The sequence below is a fragment of the Oncorhynchus mykiss genome, chromosome 26, assembly GCF_013265735.2.
Source record: "Oncorhynchus mykiss isolate Arlee chromosome 26, USDA_OmykA_1.1, whole genome shotgun sequence".
NCBI classification, from domain to species: Eukaryota; Metazoa; Chordata; class Actinopteri; order Salmoniformes; family Salmonidae; genus Oncorhynchus; species Oncorhynchus mykiss.
Window position 1 is genome coordinate 42684873 of NC_048590.1, and position 24485 is coordinate 42709357.

At 43.1% G+C, this 24485-nt stretch overlaps 1 protein-coding gene across 2 annotated transcripts; it reads right to left on the minus strand.

Annotated features, from left to right (window-relative positions):
• Nucleotides 1–2007: 2007 nt before the first annotated feature.
• LOC110526688 (ankyrin repeat and death domain-containing protein 1A) lies at nt 2008–23881 on the minus strand. 2 transcript variants are annotated; one of them, XM_036963937.1, is made up of 15 exons: nt 23664–23881; nt 18925–19028; nt 16936–17034; nt 10634–10732; nt 9125–9232; nt 8337–8435; nt 8047–8145; nt 7621–7719; nt 7060–7158; nt 5789–5887; nt 5370–5468; nt 4212–4307; nt 3813–4014; nt 3269–3400; nt 2008–2256 (listed from the first exon to the last, which is right to left on the minus strand). In XM_036963937.1, exons 1-15 carry the CDS (start codon nt 23695–23697, stop codon nt 2195–2197), a joined length of 1530 nt encoding a protein of 509 aa, XP_036819832.1. In that variant the 5' UTR covers nt 23698–23881; the 3' UTR covers nt 2008–2194. The 2 variants fall into 2 exon arrangements, with proteins under 2 accessions (XP_036819832.1, XP_036819833.1); XM_036963938.1 differs by lacking the exon at nt 23664–23881 and adding an exon at nt 19705–19840.
• Nucleotides 23882–24485: the final 604 nt, after the last annotated feature.

Here is a 24485-nt window from a genome sequence, read left to right on the forward strand (position 1 = left end):
CAGTTTGATCCCCTGTTCCACCACTCCCTCTCCACTATATCCCTGTCATCTATTTCATCTGTTTTAATACGTCAATAAATCTTCAAAATACACTTAAAAAATATATTTTTAAAGAAAGTTTCACTAAGATGTTTCTGTATAGAAAGTCAATTAACAAATTCATACCTCATCAGTTGTTGATCATCAATTGTTTAATTGAACTAAATGTACAAGCCAAACAGTGATCAACTAAATAACAGTCCATTCCAGTGCACTGTCCATCAATACAAGAAAATCGAAAATAGTTAAGCATTTGTTAAAAACAGATCTTTACACAATATGTATGGCATTTTATGGTAAAAATCTACCATGTGGTAGAACCACCACCTATTTTAGTTATTGAGCTGCATAGTCATGAACAGTTGTAATTTAGTAGACTGAGTTGGCATTGCAGTCCGGTACAGAAGAGAGCAATGTGGAATACTTCACCACACAGCTGAAAGCAGTATAAAACATGTGGTCTCGCTAGTAAAACATTGAAAAAAGCATTATACTAATATGGCAGATGTAGAGAGAAAACATGTTTTACTTCTCAGGTATGAAAACATTAAATGGTAGAATATTTGTTTTATTTTCAGGCATGAAAAAGATGGTGATTGTTAATTTATTATGCCCTCTTTGCCTTTTAGGCTAAACATGTGGTATTAAATGCATGGTGCCTAGATAGTTAGGCCATGCCTTGAATATGGAAATATAATGGCTCAGTAGAACATTTATTTTCATTGCACCTGCACCAGTAGAGCAAATATTTTTCATATTTACAATGCACCACCCCACACACAAAAAAACTCTTAACATTTAATTCAGTTGAACTTAGAGAAAAACACTGACTGCTATAGTTCTCTGTATGACAGACATGGATCCTTGACTGATCCAGGGGTCGAATTACAGGTTGCGGGGCACCATAACATATTAGATATATTTACATGGGTGCCTCCATAAGCATTAAATATATACAGATCAAAAATATAAACACAACATGCAACAATTTCAAAGATTTTACTGAGTTACAGTTTATATAAGGACAGCAGTCAATTGAAATGAATGAATTAGGTCCTAATCTATGCATCTGTTGGTCACAGATACCTTGGATCAGAAAACCAGTCAGTCTCTGGTTTCACCACCATTTGCCTCATGCAGCGCGACACATCTCCTTCACATAGAGTTGATAAGGCTATGGAATGTTGTCCCACTCCTCTTCAATGGCTGTGCGAAGTTGCTGGATATTGGCAGGAACTGGAACACACTGTCATACACGTAGATCCAGAACATCCCAAACATGCTCAACAGGTGACATGTCTGGTGAGTACGCAGGACATGAAAGAACTGGGAAATGTTCAGCCTCCAGGAATTGTGTACAGATCCTTGCGACATGGGGCCGTACATTATCATGATGAAACATGAGATGGTGGCGGATGAATGGCATGACAATGTGCCTCAGAATCTTGTCATGGTATCTCTGTGCATTCAAATTGCCATCAATAAAATGCAGTTGTGTTCGTTGTCTGTAGCTTATGCCTGCCCATACCATAACCCCACCGCCACCATGGGGCTTTCTGTCCACAACGTTGACAGCAGCAAACCGCTCGCTCACATAACGCCATACCTGTGGTCTGTGGTTGTGAGGCCGGTTGGACGTACTGCCAAATTCTCTCAAATGACTTGAGGCTTATGGACATTAAATTCTCTGGCAACAGCTCTGGTGGACATTCATGCAGTCAGCATTCCAATGTCATGCTCCCTCAAAACATGAGACATCTGTTGCATTGTGTTGTGTGACAAATCTGTACATTTTGGAGTTGCCTTCTATCGTTCCCAGCACAAGGTACACCTGTATAATGATCATGCTGTTTAATCAGCTTCTTGATATGCCACACCTGTCAGGCAGATGGATTATCTTGGCAAAAGAGATATGCTCACTAACAGGGATGTAAACACATTTGTGCACAAAATTTGAGAGAAATAAGCTTTTTGTGCAAATGCACCATTTCTGAGATCATTTATTTCAGGTCATTAAACATGGGACCAACACTTTACATGTTGCATTTATATTTTGTTCAGTGTGTTAACTTTATTCAGACACTATTTTTAGTTTTGAACCCTGGAATGGGCATTTATTCCTGCAGTATATCAGTGTGTTTCAGGATGGACTTGTTCACATGGCGGTGCATTTCTTGGGAGAGCTTGTGTCTGCATTTGCCTTCTGTCTGATGCTTTCTGTTGAAAGAAAGAAAAAGGAAACTTCTTTGTTCATTCAAGTTGACCTACGGGCTACGGACCATTACTGGTAGAGATGATAAAAGATGGTCAAACCAGCATTTAATGTACTTATGTAATTAATAACCACAATATCAGTGGTGGAAAAAGTACTAAATTGTCATTCTTGAGAAAAGTACAAGTAAATACTATACATCAAATGTCTTATATTAAGCAAACCAGACGATACAATTTTCTCGTTTTTTAAATTTACGGAGAACCAGGGGCACACTCCAAAACTCAGACATAATAGTGAGTTCGCCAGAAAAGTGGCAGTAGGGATGAAAACCTGTTATATTGGTAATTGAATTGGATTATATTGCTGTCCTACCTGAGCACTCGAAATGTGACCAGTGCTTTTGGGTGACAGGGAAATGTATGGGAGTAAAAAGTACATATTTGCTTTAGGACTGTTTTAGAATTAAACTAAAAGTTGTCAACAATATAAATAATAAAGTAAAGTTCAGATACCCTTTCAAAGTACAGAAATACAGCCGGTGTGATGCATTTTGCATCCTCTGATGCAAAACGCAAAACACAGCATCTTATGATGCAAAATGCATCTTACCGGCTGTATTTCTCTACTTATATATCATGAAATCTTCATTGCTGACATGCAAAACATTTTTGGACTATATCAACAATGGGCTAATGAAACAAATACCAAAAGATTGAAGTACTACTTAAACTACTCTAAGTATTTTTACTTAGTTACTTTACACCACTACATTATATGCTCATAAAGCTTATGGACAACTACCTCCCCCAGGCTAGACAGCAGTGTGGTCTAGAGGGAAGCTGGGCAGTGTTCAGTAGGCATGAAATGACTGACAATGATTGGACAGTACAGTCCGATAAGAACATCCATTGTTGTTTTTTTATTTTAAAAAATGCTATTCGCCCATTGTGCCCTGGTGCTCAGGTTCGAATACCTGATGGGTGTTGACTCCCGTCCCCCGTTCCATTGACTCACCAGCTAGGTCGGTCCTGGAGATCCCCGTCAGTCCCTCATACAAGCCTTTGATTGGGTTCTCCCCTGCGATGACTACTCCATGCAGCCAGATCAGCAACATACGGTGCCCATGCTCCTTGAAGCTCTTTGTACCTAACATATGTGAATGTCATAAGAGACTTATATAAAATAGGTGGGCTACAATAAGGACAGTTCTGGGCTTAAGTGCCTTGCTCAAGGGCACAACGGCAGGATATGGTACCTGGGATCTGTCAATTAACCCTCTAGGTTGAACCAGCAACCCTCTGGCTACTGGTCAGCCTCTCTCACCTAAAGGCTACCTGTCTGCCCAGGCTGCTAACTCCTTATTCCTTAGGCTCTTTGGTGTTTACAGATCTGAAGGAATCATATGAATGTAAGCAATATGGCGGAAACGCCCTTAAAATCAGATAGAAAGCTAGATGGAAAGTTGAATTTTCACTTAGACCTATGTGATTGCTTCAGATCTGAAAATTACAACGAGCTAGGCTCTGGGGGTTATTTCTAGACCAAGCCAACACTTCACCTGTCCACTGCTGCTCTATGGAGCGTATGTGGGCATCCGTGAAGCCCCAGTGTTGTGCGAGACTCTTCCACTCCCCGCGGGACAGGTCTTTGGTGGCCAGCCTCCACGTGACAGAGCGCAGGTGCTGGGTCTCCACCTGGTGGTCCTGCTTAAAGCTCAGCTGCTTCCCCAGCCACGAATCATCATCGCTGATCACGTTGTCCTGGTACACAAATAAAGGGGGTGTGTTTGAGATTGACTGCATTGCAGTTGAGCTGCGAAGCAGACTGATATTTAATTATGAAATTCCAAAACACTCATTCCGGAATCGTGATGATCTGGTACAGCTGTGAAGACCTAAAGTAGTCGATCTCAACATGAACAAAGTAGAGCTGCAGGCGCGTTTAAATATGAACCTACTTTTTCCCACTTGTAAAACCGGTCTGCTTTGATGATCATGTCCACTAAGATGACATGGTTTCCTCTGGCTGCCACCTCCAGAGAAGTCTTCCCCTGCTGAGAGTAGCAACACACAGCCACAACACTGGATTCAATATGACATACAGTACATCACCTGGGTCCAGTTCATTAGCACTACTTCACCTGGGTCCAGTTCATTAGCACTAATTCACCTGGGTCCAGTTCATTAGCACTAATTCACCTGGGTCCAGTTCATTAGCACTAATTCACCTGGGTCCAGTTCATTAGCACTAATTCACCTGGGTCCAGTTCATTAGCACTAATTCACCTGGGTCCAGTTCATTAGCACTAATTCACCTGGGTCCAGTTCATTAGCACTAATTCACCTGGGTCCAGTTCATTAGCACTAATTCGGGGGGAAACAGTGAAATGAGAAGTACTACCTAAACTTATCTAATAAGCAATACTTGTTGTTTTCTGTTGCAAAATGCTTTTCTCCGGTGTGCTCTGATTAACAGGATCCTGGCATAGTCTTCAGACTGGAATTAAATAATGCTTGAGCCCTTTAAACACACTTTAACGGGAATAGGGGAAATGATTTCATTAATCCAGTGAGACACTGGCTGGTCCCATACTACACAAAGAGCCCATGAGATGTTAACCTAGTCTCAGGACTATTACTCACAGGAGGAAGCATCTGCTGTGCCAGACTGATGAGATATGAAAATGGAAGCTTTCTTAGAAATTGTGTTTAAGTGTGTTGGGAATTCTGATGTTAAATGTTTGTATTATATGATATGAGTTATTTTAATACACAGCATTGTTTCCAATGCAATTTTACCATCAAGGAAAATAAAGTTGACATTATTGCATTTTTATTGCAAGTGTGACTGTCAGTGAAACACGTTATCTGTATTGGTATGATTTAGATACCATATCTTCAGTGATTGATACCCTCAATGAGTTGTCCAACCACATTGGAATTTAGATAAACTCTTGAAATGTGTTTTATCCACGCGTTATTAACAATCCATTACAACTCCCACATACAGGCGTTCTTGTTTGCTGCGCCATGTTTTAATGGATCACTTCACTTCTAAAGGTAAATAAAAAACAAGATAAAAAAATTACCCTTTAAAATGAGATTAAATCAAATACCTTATCCAGTAGTTTGAGGTTAACCCCAGCTATGAGGATCATCTCAGCGATGTCCTGTCTTCCATGCTCTGCTGCGATGTGCAGGGCTGTCTGGAGCCTCTGTAAGGAAGGAGGGAGAGAGGGAAGGGAGAAAGAACGAGAGTGAGACAGAAAAAGAGAGATGAATTAGGTCATTAGTGTTACAAGTGTTATGGCAGTTACTGTACAGAAGCATTCTTTCTGTTCTATGGTCTTTACCTCAATGATAATGTACACAAAACTTCAAACACAGATCACGCAACACGATGACTCAGAATCGATACAGACACTAAGGTACACGATGCACCATTGGCCTAACAAATCATTGAATGCATTGTATAGAAAGTTTCCATACAGTAAGGTGTTTACTGTAACGCCCAGAGAGTGGAAACATTACTCACATTGTCAGATATGTCCAGATCACATTCAGCGTCTATTAGCAGCCGTACCACCTCGGTGTGATTGTGGAGCACGGCGGTGTGAAGAGGGGATGTGTGTTGCTGTTCAAAACACAAGGTAAAATGAGATACACATTGATGGTTACCACATACAGATGCCACGTAAATAATAATAAGTTGTACTTGTAAAGCGCTTTTCATTATGCAAGAATAATCTCAAAGTGCATAAAATGAAATATAAACTAGGAAGTACAGTAAAATATATATATTTTTAATGATAATATATCAAACAAGACATTTAAAAATATATAACAATATCATGAAAACAACAATAGGAGTCTAGGAACGAGGCTAGTCCAGCCGACAGAGATGAGTCTTAAGGCCTGCTTTAAATGCACCAACAGTCTGAGCAGCTTTGAGATTGTCATTGAGGGAGTTCCAGAGGTGTGGTACGTGGGAGGAACAAGGAGGTGTAATGAGTTCACACTCAAAAAGACGTTGCATAAATCTTACTTCATTATTCACTGTGTTTTATAATGGTCACTGCATCAGGGATAACTTACACAGACAGGTATTCAGTAAGAACCCATTACACCTCTTTGTTTGTCTGAATTGGCGGGTTTTACCCACCAGCCAAGCTTCTGGGGGAGTGCGATGGTTCTCTTTTGATTAGTGGTACGTGGGAGGAAAAGGCCTGTTGTACTGTAGCTTGTGGTCTTGTGTCAAACACAAACTAAAACAAAGATCTATGGAGAGAACCTATTCTGCACTGAGGCACTGAAAAAACACCTTTTGTGTCTTGGGCGAATCCAGTGGTCTAAGCTGCTGCCTCCAGGACCCTACTGCTGCAGCAAGGGTTTAAAACTAGCATGTCAGAACACCTGTTTATTGACTCTCTCTATCCAATACAACAAACATATGAGTGGAGTGGGACTGTCCTACTCCTTAAAAAATAAAATAAATAAAACACTTTTACTGAAAACATCAATATAGGACATGCACTGAATTATACAAACAAATGTGGCACCAATTCTCTGAGTAGGAAAAAGTTAGGAAAAAGAGAGTGGAGAAGACATGGTGCAGATGCTGAACCCTACTGGTGTATTCTGAGCTGTTGGGCTTAACTAAAAGACCTGGCTGTTCACTATTGTAATTTGAAAGAGGAGCTAACCAAGTTGCAATAAGTGCTACCAACTATTCCTACAGGGGAGCTAACCGATGCACAAACTAATGTAGCATGTACAGTATGGTTAAAGGTTGGCTTGCATACTCACACCATCCACCGTGTCTGTGTTGACGCCCGCCTCCAGCAGCAGACTGGTCTCCCTCTCGAAGCCGTGCTGGGCCACGTAGTGGAGGGCATTCATATTCTTCTGCACAGACAACAACATAGTGGGACAGGTCACAGTTCAGACTCACTAATGTACATCAGTCTCACACATTAGTTGGCACTTTGTATAATGTCATCTATCTATCCAATTATCTATCCATCCAATTATCTATCCATCCAATTATCTATCCATCCAATTATCTATCCATCCATCTCAGATTCTTAAATGTAAGTGTGATAATCAGGTACTACTTTAAACTAATTACAACTGACTTAGAAAGGGTTTATAAAGACTTTGTTAAGACATATTTAGATGCTTTAGAAATCATGTAGTATCATCCATGCCTGTCTCTGCAAGGGTTTTAACATCAATGTCTTGGAAGAGAAGGTCCCAGTCAGTGCACCCACTTCTAGGTGGTCCTCTACATTTACAGCTATATGAATATATAGATGAATGCTCTATAAAGCCTTTATGAGTTATAGTTAATTGAAAGTTGACCCTTACGTTTGTCAGCGCGTTGACATTACAGCAGGCCTCCAGCAGTAGTTTGACACATTCATAGTGACCTCCATCAGAGGACAGGTGCAGAGGTGTCAGTCCGTCCTGGAGAACCAAATATCACGTCACAAAAGGCCTCCATCAGCTTTACATTCTATCAACAGAATAGGGAATAATCAACCATATAAAACAGAACAACAAGTAGCAGTAACCCTAATTGTTATTATAGTAAAATATAATTTGTTATTTCCTGGCAAAATAAAGGTTTAGAAGCAAAACATAAATTAACAGTAAACTATTTTTTCTCATCATTATCCATATAAAGTGAAGCAGGAACCACGACAGCTAAAAGGTATTGAATATAAAATATAGTTTCTGGGCTGCTTTTAACCCTACACCACACCTGACAGTGACAATATGTTCTTTACTCACTATGTTTCTCTCGTCAATGTCCACTCCTGTCTCAACTAACTTCTGCAGGACCTCGTTATGTCCATGCTTGGCTGCTAGATGGATGGCCATGTTTTCATCCTATACAATATATAAAAACACATCAAAGACATCATGCTATTTACATGATAACATCTTAGTTACAAACACACGAAAAGTAATTAAACACATTTGGAAAATGTGTTTAAAGTTCATGTTTACTCTCGCTACTGTAACACCAGCCTAATCATGTATTAACCTATAAGTGTGTATGTGTCCACGTGTCAACCTACCTTATCCTTGAGGCCGTGAGTGCAGCCCATACCGATGAGGAACTCAACCACCTCTAGTTGTCCATGTTCTGCAGCCAGGTGAAACGCTGTCTTCCCAGACTGACAGTAAAACAGGGAGTGAGGGATTAACTAGAAGAAGACAGTAACAGTAATGACAACATCACAGTATGGACAAATGACACTAATGACAATATGACCAAATTACAGTATGAAAGTATTGACAGTATGGAATAACAGTGTCTTCTGTTCTGCCCCAAGCAGGGCTCGAACTAATAACCTCCTGCACAAACACACAAGCCAACCGTTTTAGCCAACAGAGCAAGGGACTAGTCTGTCACTCTGTAAGCGACAGTTGGCTGTTGGGGGTGGGGCTTGATGTCACTGATGTCCAGCCAACATGCGACAAGCAGGTTTGACATCCTAGTAAACACATCCAACATGGCACAGGATAAATAATAGGTAGCATAGCAAACCCTCAAGGTATCTGTTGTGCACAGAGGGTGGTGATACTGCATCAATCAAATTCTTAAAGTAAACAAGATTTATTTCATTGTGTCATCAATTTCCCTTGTAAATCCTGTAACCAGGCAGGGTTGAGACTAAAGCACACACAGGGAGAGTATAAGGAAAGGAAAGCCCTAGGACAGTACTGGGAAAGTCCTGGGAAAGGAAAGCACTCCCAGGAAAATACAAGTTCAAGGAATTTGCTATGAAAGGTCTTTGGAAGAACTAGGAAAGTGCAGAAAGCGTGCTAGTGAAGAACCGGTAATGTGGTGTGGGGCAGTCACATTGTCCACCCTGTCCAGCAGTACATCCTCTACTAGGTCCTCCATGATGAACTCCAGCACTCTGCTATGACCCCGCTGGGCGGCACAGTGCAGCAGGCCCAGCCCATTCTGACAGAGAGACAGATACATAACATATTATAAGTCTTATTATAATACAAAAATGAATTGTAAGACAGAAATGACTGAAAGCCGCCTCAAGTGGTGTGATCTGGAAAACTTGCTGTCACGTTCACTGTCTTCAAACTCCCTGTCATAGATGAGCCAAGGCGCAACGTGCATGTAATTCCACATCTTTAATAAAGTGAAACCTTCACAAAAAACACAGGTAAACAGAAACCGACCGTGACGCAACTGTGGCACACACAGAAAATAAATAATTACCCACAACATTAAGTGGGAAAAAAGGCTGCCTAAGTATGATTCCCAATCAGAGACAATGATAGACAGCTGCCTCTGATTGGGAACCACACTTGGCCAAAAACAAAGAAATAGAAAACATAGAATGCCCACCCAAATCACACCCTGACCTAACCAAATAGAGAAATAAAATGTCTCTAAGGTCAGGGCGTGACACTTGCCCCAAACCGAGTGAGATGGAGTACATTTGTCAATGGCCTATGCTCCTCATAGGAGCCAAAGGCTTAAATCAAGTCAGTCAGTCAATTATTATGACATATAAATGAACTTACAGAGCACTATATTTGCAAGCTTTAAAGGCGTAATATGCAGAAATTGCTCCGCCATTGCCTGGATGCTAAAATGTTTGTGAATGTTATTTTTCAAATTAAACTCTTTATGACAATGTATCATTCTTTGAGGGTCTAATTACACCATAACACACTGGTCTGACACAACCCTGCAAAACACAGTATGCGGGCTTGCAAAGTGATGTGTAATTTTTTGAGGAATCCAGCCAGAGTAAGGATATCCAAAATTGACTGCTGGGGTAGAGAAGTTTGATTAATGAGACCTAAATCATCTAAACTGGAACAGCCATCTCAGTAACTGGTGCAATAAGTCCAACTACTAACAGATTGGGTTAGTTCAGAAAAATGTAGCATAAGATTAATCAACAATTCTGAGAACAAACCTGCAGGGAAATATGAAGATGATTGGTTTTGAGCAAACATGAATTTGAAATTTTACTCAACAAGCTTGTTCAAATTCAGCCAACTTCGAGCAGTATTTGTTGAGTGAACAAACGAACACATTAGCTCAACTTCTTGTCCTTTTGAAGTCCAGCCAACTCAGAGTACCCCTGATTAAGCAATTGGTTAAGTTGGCTTTTCTTTTGTGTGCATATGTGTGAATACAAACAGCATATTGTTTGCCTGAATTACACAAGCAATGACTAGTTACAATTAGACACAATTGTAGAATAGACACAATTAAAACACTAAAACATGAAGATAATTGCATGATGTAGTTCTATCCGCGTTTTTACATCATTGGGGGTAGGATCCATTCCATTGTATTGGGTCAATTCATGTAATTAATTGAATAACTTACTTTGTTTTCACAGTTGAGCTTTGCGCCAGAGGCCACGAGGATCTGTAGGATCTTGAGGTGACCGAACCAGGCTGCCAGCAGCAGAGGATTCATACCAAACTGAGAAGGGACAGCATGTTGTAGAAATAGAATGAACACACAAGTATCTGCTGCTGTTCACTTTACTCACCCTCTTCTGGACTCGCAGCCAATTTGATCTCCATGATTATGTAGCCTACATCTCTGCCTCATATATAACATGTGCCTTCAGAAAGTATTTTCCCCTTGACTTATTCCAAATGTTGTTTTAAAGCCTGATATTCAACATGGATGAAATTGTTATTTTTTCACCCATCTTAACACAATACCCCATAACGACAAATTGAAAACATGTTTTTAGAAAGTGTTGCTAATTTATTGTTAATTAAATACAAAAATATCAAATGTACATAGGTGTTCACACCCATGAGTCAATACATGTTAGAATCACACCTGAGAACACATGGATTGTACAATATTTGCACATTATTATTTGAAAGATTCTTCAAGCTCTGTCAAGTTGATTGTTGATCATTGCTAGACAACCAGTTTCAAGTCTTTCCATAGATTTTCAAGCCGATTTAAGTCAAAGCTGTAACTACAGTAGGCCACTCAGGAACATTCAATGTTGTCTTGGTAAGCAACTCCAGTGTATATTTGGCCTTGTGTTTTAGGTTATTGTCCTGCTGAAAGGGGAATTTGTCTCTGTGTCAAGTGTGCTCCCTCTCAGGCCTCTAGGTCATCAGGCTGCTCGTTATGGCGCACACCTGTCACCATCGTTACGCGCAACTGCGTGTCGTAAATATGATCTGGTGCAACCAATTACCTTCAGAAGTCACATAACTAGTTAAATAAAGTCCACCTGTGTGCAATCTAAGTGTCACATGATCTGTCACGTGATCTCAGTATATATACACCTGTTCTGAAAGACCCCAGAGTCTGCAACTACACTAAGCAAGGGGCACCACCAAGCAAGCGGCACCATGAAGACCAAGGAGCTCGCCAAACAGGTCAGGGACAAAGTTGTGGAGAAGTATAGATCAAGGTTGGGTTATACAAAACTATCTGAAACTTTGAACATCCCACAGAGCACCATTAAATCCATTATTAAAAAATGGAAAGAATATGGCACCACAACAAACATGCCAAGAGAGGGTCGCCCACCAAAACTCATGGACCAGGCAAGGAGGGCATTAATCAGACAGGCAACAAAGAGAACAAAGATAGGAAGGAGCTGCAAAGCTCCACAGCGGTGATAGGAGTATCTGTCCATAGGACCACTTTAAGCAGTACACTCCACAGAACTGGCAAAAAAAGCCATTGCTTAAAGAACAAAAATAAGCAAACACGTTTGGTGTTTGCCAAAAGGCACGTGGGCGACTCCCCAAACATATGGAAGAAGGTACTCTGGTCAGATGAGACTAAAATTTAGCTTTTTGGCCATCAAGGAAAACGCTATATCTGGCGCAAACCCAACACCTCTCATCACTCTGAGATACTAAACGATATCATAACCGCCATCGATAAAAGACAGTACTGTGCAGCCGTCTTCATCGCCCTGGCCAAGGCTTTCGACTCTGTCACTCACCGTATTCTCATCGGTAGACTCAACAGCCTTGGTTTCTCAAATGACTGCCTCACCTGGTTCACCAACTACTTCTCAGATAGAATTCATGTGTGTCAAATCGGAAGGACTGTTGTCCAGACCTCTGGCAGTCTATGGGGGTACCACAGGGTTCAATTCTCGGGCCGACTCTTTTCTCTGTATATATCAATGATGTCGCTCTTGCTGCGAGTGATTCCTTTCTCCACCTCTACGCAGACGACACCATTCTGTATACTTCTAGCCCTTCTTTGGACACTGTGTTAACAAACCTCCAAACGAGCTTCAATGCCATACAACACTCCTTCTGTGGCCTCCAACTGCTCTTAAACGCTAGTAAAACTAAATACATGCTCTTCAACCGATCGCTGCTCGCACCCGCTCGCCCGATTTGCGTCATTACTCTGGACGGTTCTGAGACAACTACAAATACCTAGGTGTATGGCTAGACTGTAAACTCTCCTTCCAGACTCATATCAAGCATCTCCAATCCAAAATTACATCTAGAATCTATTTCACAACAAAGCCTCCTTCACTCACGCTGCTAAACATACCTTCGTAAAACTGACTATCCTACCGATCCTCGACTTCGGCGATGTCATCTACAAAATAGTCTCCAACACACCAACTCAGCAAACAGGATGCAGTCTATCACAGTGCCATCCGTTTTGTCACCAAGCCCCATATACCACCCATCACTGCATCCTGTATGCTCTCATCGGCTGGCCCTCGCTACATATTCGGCTGACCCACTGGCTCCAGGTCATCTATTAGTCTTTGCTAGGTAAAGCTCTGCCTCATCTCAGCTCACTGGTCACCATAACAACACCCACCCGTAGCACACGCTCCAGCAGGTGTATCTCACTGGTCATCCCCAAAGCCAACAACTCCTTTGGCCGCCTTTCCTTCCAGTTCTCTGCTGCCAATGACTGGAACGAATTGCAAAAATCGCTGAAGTTGGAAACTTATGTCTCCCTCAATAATTTTAAGCATCAGCTATCTGAACAGCTTACCAATCACTGCAGCTGTACACAGCCCATCTGTAATAGCCAATCCAACTACCTACCTCTTTTGCACACCAGTATTTCTACTTGCACATCATCATCTGCACATCTATCACTCCAGTGTTAATTTGCTAAATTGTAATTACTTCACTACTATGGCCTATTCATTGCCTTACCTCCTTACTCCATTTGCACACACTGTGTATATATATATATATATTTCTATTGTGTTATTGATTGTACTTTTGTTTATCCCATGTGTAACTCTTATTTTTTGTTGCACTGCTTTGCTTTATCTTGGCCAGGTTGCAGTTGTAAATGAGAACTTGTTCTCAACTGGCCTACCTGGTTAAAACATTTTTTAAATAACCATGTTTTTTTATCGGCAGGGACTGGGAAACTTGTCAGAATTGAAGGAATGATGGATGGCACTAAATACAGGGAAATTCTTGAGGGAAACCTGTTTCAGTCTTCCAGAGATTTGAGAGGTTCACCATCCAGCAGGACAATGGCCCTAAGCATACTGCTAAAGCAACACGAGTGGTTTAAGGGGAAACATTTAATTGTCTTGGAATGGCCTAGTCAAAGCCCAGACCTCAATCCAATTGAGAATCTGTGGTATGACTTAAAGATTGCTGTACACCAACGGAACACAACCAAATTGAAGGAGATGGAGCAGTTTTGCAAAACTCCCAGTGGCAAGATGTGCCAAGCTTATAGAGACATATCCCAAGAGACTTGCATCTGTAATTTCTGCAAAAAGGTGGCTCTACAAAGTTTTGACTTGAGGGGGAATAGTTATGCACGCTCAAGTTCTGTTTTTTTGTCTTATTTCTTGTTTGTTTCACAATAAAAAATATTTTGCAGCTTAAAAGTGGTAGGCATGTTGTGTTGTGTTCACTCTGTCATGTAGGTTAGTATTGTGGAGTAACTACAATGTTGTTGATCCATCCTCAGTTTACTCCTATCACAGCCATTAAAAACTCTAACTGTTTTATAGTCACCATTGGCCTCATGGTGAAATCCCTGAGTGGTTTCCATCCTCTCCGGCAACTGAGTTAGGAAAGATGCCTGTATCTGCTCAAAAGGATATTCAATGTCTGCTTTTTTAAATTTTATTTCACAAAGCCCTTCTTTGCTAGGCATTAGAACATGTCCTTGGTCTTTGTCATTGAATCTGTGTTGGAAATTCACCGCTCGACTGAGGGACCTTACATATAATTGTATGTGTGGCGTAAAGAGAGGAGGTAGTCATTCAGAAATCATGTTAAACACTATTATTGTACCATGCAATTGATTATGTGACAAGTTCAGCACATTTTTACTCCTGAATTTATTTAGGCTTGGCGGTTGAATACTTATTGACTCAAGACATTTCAGCTTTTATTTTTTTTAAATTAATTTGTAAACACTACTAAAAACATAATTACACATTGACATTATGAGGTATTGTGTGTAGTAGGCCAGTGACACAATCTCATTTGAATACATTTTAAATTCAGGCCGTAACACATCAAAATTTGGAAAGGGGTGTGAATACCTTTTGAATGTAATGTATACAGTGCAATCGGAAAGTATTCAGACCACTTTACTTTTTCCAAATTTTGTTATGTTACAGCCTTATTCTAAAATGGATGAAATACTTTTTCCCTCATCAATCTACACACAATATCCCATAATGACAAAGAAAAAAATGGGCTTTAGAATTGTTTTCAAGCTATGAGACTCAATATTGAGCTCAGGTGCATCCTGTTTCCATACAACTTGATTGGAGTCCACCTGTGGTAAATTCAACTTATTGGACATGATTTGGAAAGGCACACACCTGTCTATGTAAGGTCCCACAGTTGACAGTGCATGCCAGAGCAAAAATTTTCCATAGCCCTCCGAGACAGGATTGTGTTGAGGCACGGATCTGGGTAAGGGTACACCAAAAAAATTCTGCAGCATTGAAGGTCCCCAACAACACGGTGGCCTCCATCATTCTTAAATGGAAGAAGTTTGGAACCACCAAGACTCTTCCTAGAGCTGGCCACCCAGCCAAACTGAGCAATCGGGGGAGAAGGGCCTTGGTCAGGGAGGTGACCAAGAACCCGATGATCACTGACAGAGCTTCAGAGTTGCTCTGTAGAGATGGGAGAACCTTCCAGAAGGACATCTCTGCAGCACTCCAACAATCTGGCCTTTACGGTAGAGTGGCCAGACGGAAGCCACTCCTCAATAGAAGGCACAAGACAGTTAACTTAGAGTTTGCAAAAAGGCACCTAAAGGACTCTCAGACCATGAGAAACAAGATTCTCTGGTCTGATGAAAACAAGATTGAACTCTTTGACCTGAATGCCAAGCATCATGTCTGGAGGAATCCTGGCACCATCCCTACGGTGAAGCATGGTGGAGGCAGCATCATGCTGTGGGGATGTTTTCAGCGGCAGGGACTGGGAGACTAGTCAGGATCAAGAGAAAGAATAACGGAGCAAAGTACAGAGAGATCCTTGATGAAGAGCGCTCTAGAGCGCTCAGGACCTCAGACTGGGGTGAAGGTTCACCTTCCAACAGGTCATCGACCCCAAGCACATAGTCAAGACAACGCAGGAGTGGCTTCGGGCAAATCTCAATGTCCTTGGGTGGCCAAGCCAGAGCCCGGGCTTGAACCTAATCTAACATCTCTGGAGAGACCTGAAAATAGCTGTGCAGCGACGCTCCCCATCCAACCTTACAGATATTGAGAGGATCTGCAGAGAAAAATGGGAGAAACTCCCCAAATATAGGTGTGCCAAGCTTGTAGCGTCCTACCCAAGAAGTCTCAAGGCTGTAATCGCTGCCAAAGGTGCTCCAACAAAGTACTGAGTAAAGGGTCTGAATACTTATGTAAATGTGATATTTCAGTTTATTTCAAAATGTAAAGAAACCTGTTTATTCTTTGTTATTACAGGCTATTTTGTGTAGATTGAAAAGGAATGAAAACAGTTTAATCCATTTTAGAATAAGGCAGTAATGTAACAAAATGTTTAAAAAGTCAACGGGTCTGAATATTTTGTAGGTTCATTTAGAATGTAGGCTACAACCTTATGTATGTTGTAATTAAGAATATTGCAGTAGCACAAGCAGGACACAGTCAACACATTGCAGTGGCAAAACACATGAAATCACCATTTAGACTGCCTGTCTGTGTCTTACTTGTGTTTGATGAAATATTCATCATCACAGTCATTATAATGCCAGTGTCCTGAGACAAAGGGTGTTTACTGTGTGTGTGCATACGTGTGTGTGTGCGCGCATACGTGTGTGTGTGTGTGCGGGTGTGTGCGAGCATGCACTTTTGTGTGTGTCTGTGCAGAGAACCAGACAAGAAACACTGAGTAAGGTCATTTCTACGACCCCCCACGTCTACGCTGATGAATATGAAGGGGTCTCTAACTGTTACCTCATTAGACACCCAAATTAACTGCATTACAGAGACAGAGTTGTCTCAAGGGCTCATAAACAAAGGTGGGATGTTATGAGCAATTTTACGCACAGTTCATTAGAAAATGAAGATCATGGCTGAGTAACTGCAATAAACTTTGTGAGGCCATAGCCCACAATAAAATAGAGTCTGTATGAGTGTGTGGTTGTGAGTGTGAGTGTAAGCATGAGTGTAAGTGTAAGCGTGAGTGTGAGCGTGTGTGTGTACCTACACTGTCCTCCACATCCACCTCATTATTATGGTCTAGTAACAGACGTAGAGCCTGCTCGTTCCCAGCCCCTGCCGCCCAGTGCAGCGCTGTACGGCCTTTCTGTGGAGAGCGAGAGGAGGAAGAGAGAGAAAACATAATGAGAATGGTGAGAGAGGAGGAGAGAAACAACACGATAGAGAGGAGAGAGAACACGATAGAGGAGAGAGAGAAACAACGCGATAGAGAGGAGAGAGAAACAACGCGATAGAGAGGAGAGAGAAACAACGCGATAGAGAGGAGAGAGAAACAACGCGATAGAGAGGAGAGAAACACAGAGGAGAGAGAAACAACACGATAGAGAGGAGAGAGAGAGTAGAGAGAAACAACACGAGAGAGGAGAGAGAAACAACACGAGAGAGAGGAGAGAGAAACAACGCGATAGAGGAGAGAAACAACGCGATAGAGAGGAGAGAGAAACAACACGATAGAGAGGAGAGAGAGAGTAGAGAGAAACAACACGATAGCGATAGAGAGGAGAGAGAAACAACACGATAGAGAGGAGAGAGAAACAACACGATAGAGAGGAGAGAGAAACAACACGATAGAGAGGAGAGAGAAACAACACGATAGAGAGGAGAGAGAAACAACACGATAGAGAGGAGAGAGAAACAACACGATAGAGAGGAGAGAGAAACAACACGATAGAGAGGAGAGAGAAACAACACGATAGAGAGGAGAGAGAAACAACACGATAGAGAGGAGAGAGAAACAACACGATAGAGAGGAGAGAGAAACAACACGATAGAGAGGAGAGAGAAACAACACGATAGAGAGGAGAGAGAAACAACACGATAGAGAGGAGAGAGAAACAACACGATAGAGAGGAGAGAGAAACAACACGATAGAGAGGAGAGAGAAACAACACGATAGAGAGGAGAGAGAAACAACACGATAAAGAGGAGAGAGAAACAACACGATAGAGGAGAGAAACAACACGATAGAGAGGAGAGAGTAACAACAGCAGAACATATCGAGGGGATGGCAAAATACATTTGAATGTGAAATGCTTTTGATGTGTTTTTAGTGTGTAGCTGTTCTTTCATATTGTTGTTTTACAGCCGCAAACCAAATCGCCCAATGTAGGACAATAAAGTGTTCTGAATCAGAATGGAATAAAACACAACAATAATGTAGGCATGAAAGGTGGTTTATCTGCAGTGGACGTGAGCATGCAGATAAAGAAGCTTGAGGTAGACAGAAGCTCTCTCCCTTTCCACTGGAACAGATACAGTAACAGCTCTGAAAGGTTATGTAAAGTCTAGGTTAAGATACTTCCACTATATAACCACATAGACAGCTTCATACTTTCATGATCCCTGCAGGGTAATTCAGTTCATCACAACACAGAGAAGAAAACATAAGTTGCATGCTATATTTTACGGCAAAAAAACCAAAACACTTTTATTATGCAACTTATTTGCAAGAACATTGAGTGAGAAACAGTTAACAACCTAGCGGTGAAACCTTGGGCCATGCTAGCCAAGAGAAACAAGTCGGATGGTGTTATTTCACCACAGTGAGGTGAAATCCGGGTCATATCCTTTTCCCGGGACAACAAGATGCTGGTTTCCTTTTCTTCAAAGCACAAACGGCAGGAACAAAGCTACAGCTGCTAAAGCGTTGGCAGTGGCAGTGTGGCACTGACTGACTGGCATCGACTCTGTCAGATCAAATCCTTCCTGGGTATTTGCACTGTGGTTTACTAATGGGAATCAGTACAGCTTAGTATAAGTTTTGTGGAATTAGTAGAAGTTCTTGTGAACTCACTTTCAGTCAGGTTTCAAGACAACAATAGTCATTATCATGAAAAACATGCATAGCATCCCGTATTCAATTGACAGTGGTAAACTATTGTGTGTAAGTGTGTGTGCATGCGTGCACATGTGTGTGTGTATCTGCCAACGACTGTGACTGTGTGTGTATGCTCTCCAATCCCATACATGCACTCACTTTGTTTTTGGCCTTGATGTCCACTCCTTTCTTCATCAGCTCCCGCATTTTGTCCGTGTCGTTCCTCTTTGCTGCATCGTGGAACTCCTTCTCCGACCGGAGCACTGTGAACAGACATGGGCCATGGAAAGGAGGATGGGAGAAACAGGAACAAGCGTCAGGCTCTATCTCTGTTCACAAGGAGGGGGCAGGTAGCCTAGTGGTTAGAGCGTTGGGGGGGGTGGGGGGGGGGGTGGGGGGTGGGTGGGGGGGGGGGGGGGGGGGGGGGGGGGGGCAGTAACCGAAAGGTTGCGAGATCAAATCCCAGAGGTGACAAGGTAAATATCTGTCATTCTGTCCCTGAACAAGGTAGTTAACATACTGATCCCAGGCTGCCATTGTAAATCTTATCTCTTAAATATCTATCCAATGGATTTTGTGATGTATGGATCACTGCCTCAGCCATGGATTGATCTGTCAAATTTATTTATTTGCCTTCATGTTGATGCCTGTCTTTTTTCTTACCCCCCTTTTCTTCCCCTTGCGTCCTCTAAACCTCAGAGTCACGCGTCCTCCAAATCAACCGCACTTCTTAACACCCACACGCTTAACCCGGAAGCCAACCGCACCAATGTGTCATAGGAAACACCGTTCAACTGACGACCGAGGTCAGCCTGCAGGAGTCGCTAGAGCGCGATGAGCCAAGTAAAGCCCCCCCCACAGCCAAAACCCTCCCCTAACCCGGACGACGCTGGACCTGGGATCGAACCCAGGTCTGTAGTGACGTCTCTAGCACTGCACCTGTCACGGTCGTCGTATGGAGGAGACCAAGGCGCAGTGATGTAAGCGTACATACTTCTTTTAATGGAAGAACAAACACTGAACAAAACTAATACAAAACAACAAAAACGAACCGTGAAGCTATTATGGCTAGTGCAGACAGGCAACTAAACATAGACTAAGAACCCACAAACTACCCAAGGAATATGGCTCCCTAAATATGGTCCCCAATCAGAGACAACGATAAACAGCTGCCTCTGAGAACCAATCTAGGCAACAACAGACATATAAACACCTAGACTTACAAAACCCCCTAGACATACAAAACCCCCTAGACATACAAAAACCCCTAGACAATACAAAAACTAAACAAACCACCCTCGGCACACCCTGACCTAACCAAAATAATAAAGAAAACAAAGATAACTAAGGTCAGGGCGTGACTGTACCCCCCACAAAGGTGCGGACTCCCGGCCGCAAACCTAAACCTATATGTGAGGGTCTGGGTGGGCATCTAACTTTGGTGGCGGCTCTGGTTCTGGACGCCGCTCCCCCTTCTTTACACTAATCCCTCCGCCCTTGTAGCACTGACCCGTGGATCATCGCTGGAGGCTCTGGACTGCGGATCCTCGCCGTAGGCCCCAGGCTGGGGACTCTCGCTGCGTGGATCAGCGTGGACTGGGGACTGTGGCCGGAGGCTCCGGACTGGGGACTGTGGCCGGACGCTCCGGACTGGGGACCGTCGCCGGACGCTCCGGACTGGGGACCGTCGCCGGACGCTCCGGACTGGGTACCGTCGCCGGACGCTCCGGACTGGGTACCGTCGCCGGACGCTCCGGACTGGGGACCGTCGCCGGACGCTCCGGACTGGGTACCGTCGCCGGACGCTCCGGACTGGGTACCGTCGCCGGACGCTCCGGACTGGGTACCGTCGCCGGACGCTCCGGACTGGGTACCGTCGCCGGACGCTCTGGACTGGGTACCGTCATCGGACGCTCTGCACTGCCAAGGCGCACTGTAGGCCTGGTGCGTGGTGCCGGCACTGGTGGTACCGGGCTGGGGACACGCACCTCAGGACGAGTGTGGGGAGGAGGAACAGGACGTACTGGACTGTGCAGGCGCACTGGAGGTCTGGAGTGTAGAGCTGACAACCCATCCTGGCTGGATGTTTATTTTCAGCCTGAAAATGCAGGGCGCTGGCACAGGGTGCTGGCACAGGGTGCTGGCACAGGGTGCTGGCACAGGGCGCTGGCACAGGGCGCACTGGTCTGTGCAGACTCACCAGAGACATAGTGCGCAGAGCCGGCACAGGATATCCTGGTCCAAGGAGGTATACTGGAGACCAGGAGCGCTGTGCCGGCACCTTCCTTCCTGGCTGGATGCCCATTCTAGCCCGGCCAATGCGAGGAGCAGGAATAGAGCGCACAGGGCTATGAACGCAAAATGGAGACACCGTGCGCATCTCTGCATAACACGGTACGTGACCAGTCTCATGCTCCCCACAGTAAGCACGAGGAGTTGGCTCAGGTCTCCAACCTGGCTTCGGCAATCTCCTCGTGTGCCCCACCCAATAAAATCTTGGGGCTGCCTCTCGGACTTCCATACTAGCCGTGTCCCCTCGTATCGTCGTCGTTCCTCCTGTGCTATCTCCACCTGCTTCCATGGCAGAGTCTTGTCCCCAGCCATTACTTCCTCCCAGGACCATGTCTTCCTCTCCTCTTTCTCCCGGGTCCAGGATGTCCACTCCTCTTTCTCCCAGGTCCAGGATGTCCACTCCTCTTTCTCCCGGGTCCAGGATGTCCACTCCTCTTTCTCCCGGGTCCAGGATGTCCACTCCTCTTTCTCCCGGGTCCAGGATGTCCACTCCTCTTTCTCCCGGGTCCAGGATGTCCACTCCTCTTTCTCCCGGGTCCAGGATGTCCACTCCTCTTTCTCCCGGGTCCAGGATGTCCACTCCTCTTTAGCACACTGCTTGGTCCTTTTTTGGTGGGTTCTTCTGTCACACTCGTTGTATGGAGGAGACCAAGGCACAGTGTGGTAAGCATACATACTTCTTTTAATGAAAGAAAAAACACTGAACAAAACAACAAAAACGAACCGTGAAGCTATTATGGCTAGTGCAGACAGGCAACTAAACATAGACTAAGAACCCACAAACTACCCAAGGAATATGGCTACCTAAATATGGTCCCCAATCAGAGACAACTATAAACAGCTGCCTCTGATTGAGAACCAATCTAGGTAACCACAGACATATAAACACCTAGACTTACAAAAAACCCTAGACATACAAAAACCCCTAGACAATACAAAAACTAAACAAACCACCCTCGGCACACCCTGACCTAACCAAAATAATAAAGAAAACAAAGATAACTAAGGTCAGGGTGTGACAGCACCACTCGGGAGGCCTGATGTCTGTCTTTCTATAGACTGTGGTAATGCTGTAGGGCCAGCAGATTGAATTCCAAATTGAACCCTATTCTCTACGTAGTGCACTACCTTTGACCAGGGCCTATAAGTAATGCACTATACGGGTGACATTTGAGAAGCAGCCATAGTCTGGATGAATGAACGGCCATCAGCAGGTCCCTAAGGCCCTGTTCTCACTCAGGTTGGCAACTGATGTAGCCTGAAACACATTTGACACAGTGGTTGTGATACAGATGATATTTATTTTGTGATACAACGGACAGTTTGTCTACACAAAAACGTTCACACAACCATTGTGCCATCATTTTTTAGGGCGCAGAAAAGACTCTCTGTTGTTGCATCAGCGTTGTGCCCGATGGGTTGTCCATCACATGTATGTGCGTATAAGAGCCAAAGCTGCCTGTCGTTTCACCTCCCAGGAACTTTTTAACGGTTAAATCAACATTGGGGAAAACATCAATGTAGAACTCTCACTACATTCCCACTTTGCGTACACAACATACTGGATATGGCAAACATGTGAGGGAGACTGAACTGTTTCTATATTGATAACTGTGATTTGGTCTGTGTAGTCTTCCTACTGTATTCATGAAGTGGCTTAGTGCTGATCTAGAATCAGTTTAGTCCTTTAATCACAATTAATATGATTATATGGAAAGGGGGGAACTGGTCCTAGATCAGAACTCTTACTCTGAGACTCTTTATGACTACAGACGCTGGTTTCTCTTATGAGACAACATTGACAGACTGGTTGAGACTGACCTAGATCGGTCTATCCCGGAGGTTATATGCTTGTACTATGGACAACATTGCCAGGCCTACATCAAACGGTACATTGAGCATTACAAGTCAGAAAACTAGTGCAACCAGTGGAGGCTGCTGAGGAGAGGATGGCTCATAAAAATGGCTGAAACGGAGTAAATGGAACGGCACTAAACACATGGAAACAATGTGTTGGATGTATTTGGTACCATTCCACCCATTCCGCTCCAGCCATCACGAGTCTGTCCTCCCCAATTAATGTTCCACCAACCTCTTATACGTGCAATGATAAACTAGCGCAAAAACAACAGCTAAACACCTCACCACTGACCAGGGTTCCCAAACTAGGTCCTGCTAATATTCTATAAGTGGTGCAGGAGCTCAAGCAGTAGAACATTTGAGGTGCTGGTATTCAGCTCCAGCGATCTGATGCCCAAGTCAAGCACTACTACAATATAATATTTCAGAAGTAATGCAAATCAAAAGGCTATGGTTTCATCCTATAAGGAGGAACCATATGAGCCCTGTCATGCAGCCCGACAACCATCACATTGCAATATAACATAGCCTAGTATTTGAACTTGCTTCAGTTCATGGTAGCTCTTATCAATTAATCAATTATTCTGACTGAATCTGTTCTGATACTGTGTCCGCGCGTGCAATAACCTGCTAAAGGCAGGCTGCCTAGACAAGTACAGTATATAGGCCAGATGAGCAGAGTAGGCATAACAAAAACCAATACATACAGCTATTCCGTTAGTAATGAGATAATTATAAATTCTTACAGATATCATCCTCTGAAACCAGATCGTCCTCCATTCTGTCAGTGATTCCAAAACGGCACTGATTCGGTTGATTTCATTTTTTTGTCGTAATCCGCGATCTGATTCCCATCAAATAGTCGATTATCTGGATCCAGCGATTCTACTATGCAGTCAAAGTGCCGCACACATCCGGGTGTTGAGTGTTGAGCGCAGAGGGACCAGCCCACATTCATTGCCTATCATTTAGATATGAGAGAGAACTGGAACGATCTATCATCTCAGATCGCAATAATATTTAGCCTGTAATGCTGCGCATAGATGTAAACTAGGCTTTCTGCCTCACATAAAGGCTTATAATACTGTGTTATGGTGCCTAATGTGTGTAGCCCAATAACTATATTTTTGTGTGTTTTAAACCAGCTTGGTTGTTATTTATTACGCAGTATATATTCTTACAAGTCATTATAGTTCATAATCTATAAAACATCATACAGACTTTAATAACCACTTATGAGTGGTTATGGACGCTTATAGTCAGTGTCTTATGATAAAGCATTATAGGTAGGTACTTCATAGAAAGTTTAACCGAATATAATTTAATTGAGAAAAAATGTTGAAACCCCTGTCTGATAGCTGACACAATCACATTTCTTGGGAAATCTACTCTCTCATCTTATGGCAAACACATCTCCACCTTCTGTATCAATGGGGCGAGAGAGAGAACAGTCAATAAGAAACCCCAGACTGTTTGCTCATAGCTGACAATACTGAAACTAAAGAAACATCTTTGCCAGTCATCATGTATTCCACAAGAGGGAGACAGACATCTCTAAGCAATTCCTT

Bases quoted from the DNA above. Each gene is read 5' to 3' on its own strand.
- LOC110526688 (XM_036963937.1), bottom strand. From the start codon at position 23,697: ATGGAGGACGATCTGGTTTCAGAGGATGATATCT. The intron at 19,029-23,663 runs GTAAGAATTTAT...GTCTGTTCACAG, and splicing joins GGTTTCAGAGGATGATATCT to TGCTCCGGTCGGAGAAGGAG. The intron at 9,233-10,633 runs GTAAGTTATTCA...TCTCTCTGTCAG, and splicing joins AGCTCAACTGTGAAAACAAA to AATGGGCTGGGCCTGCTGCA.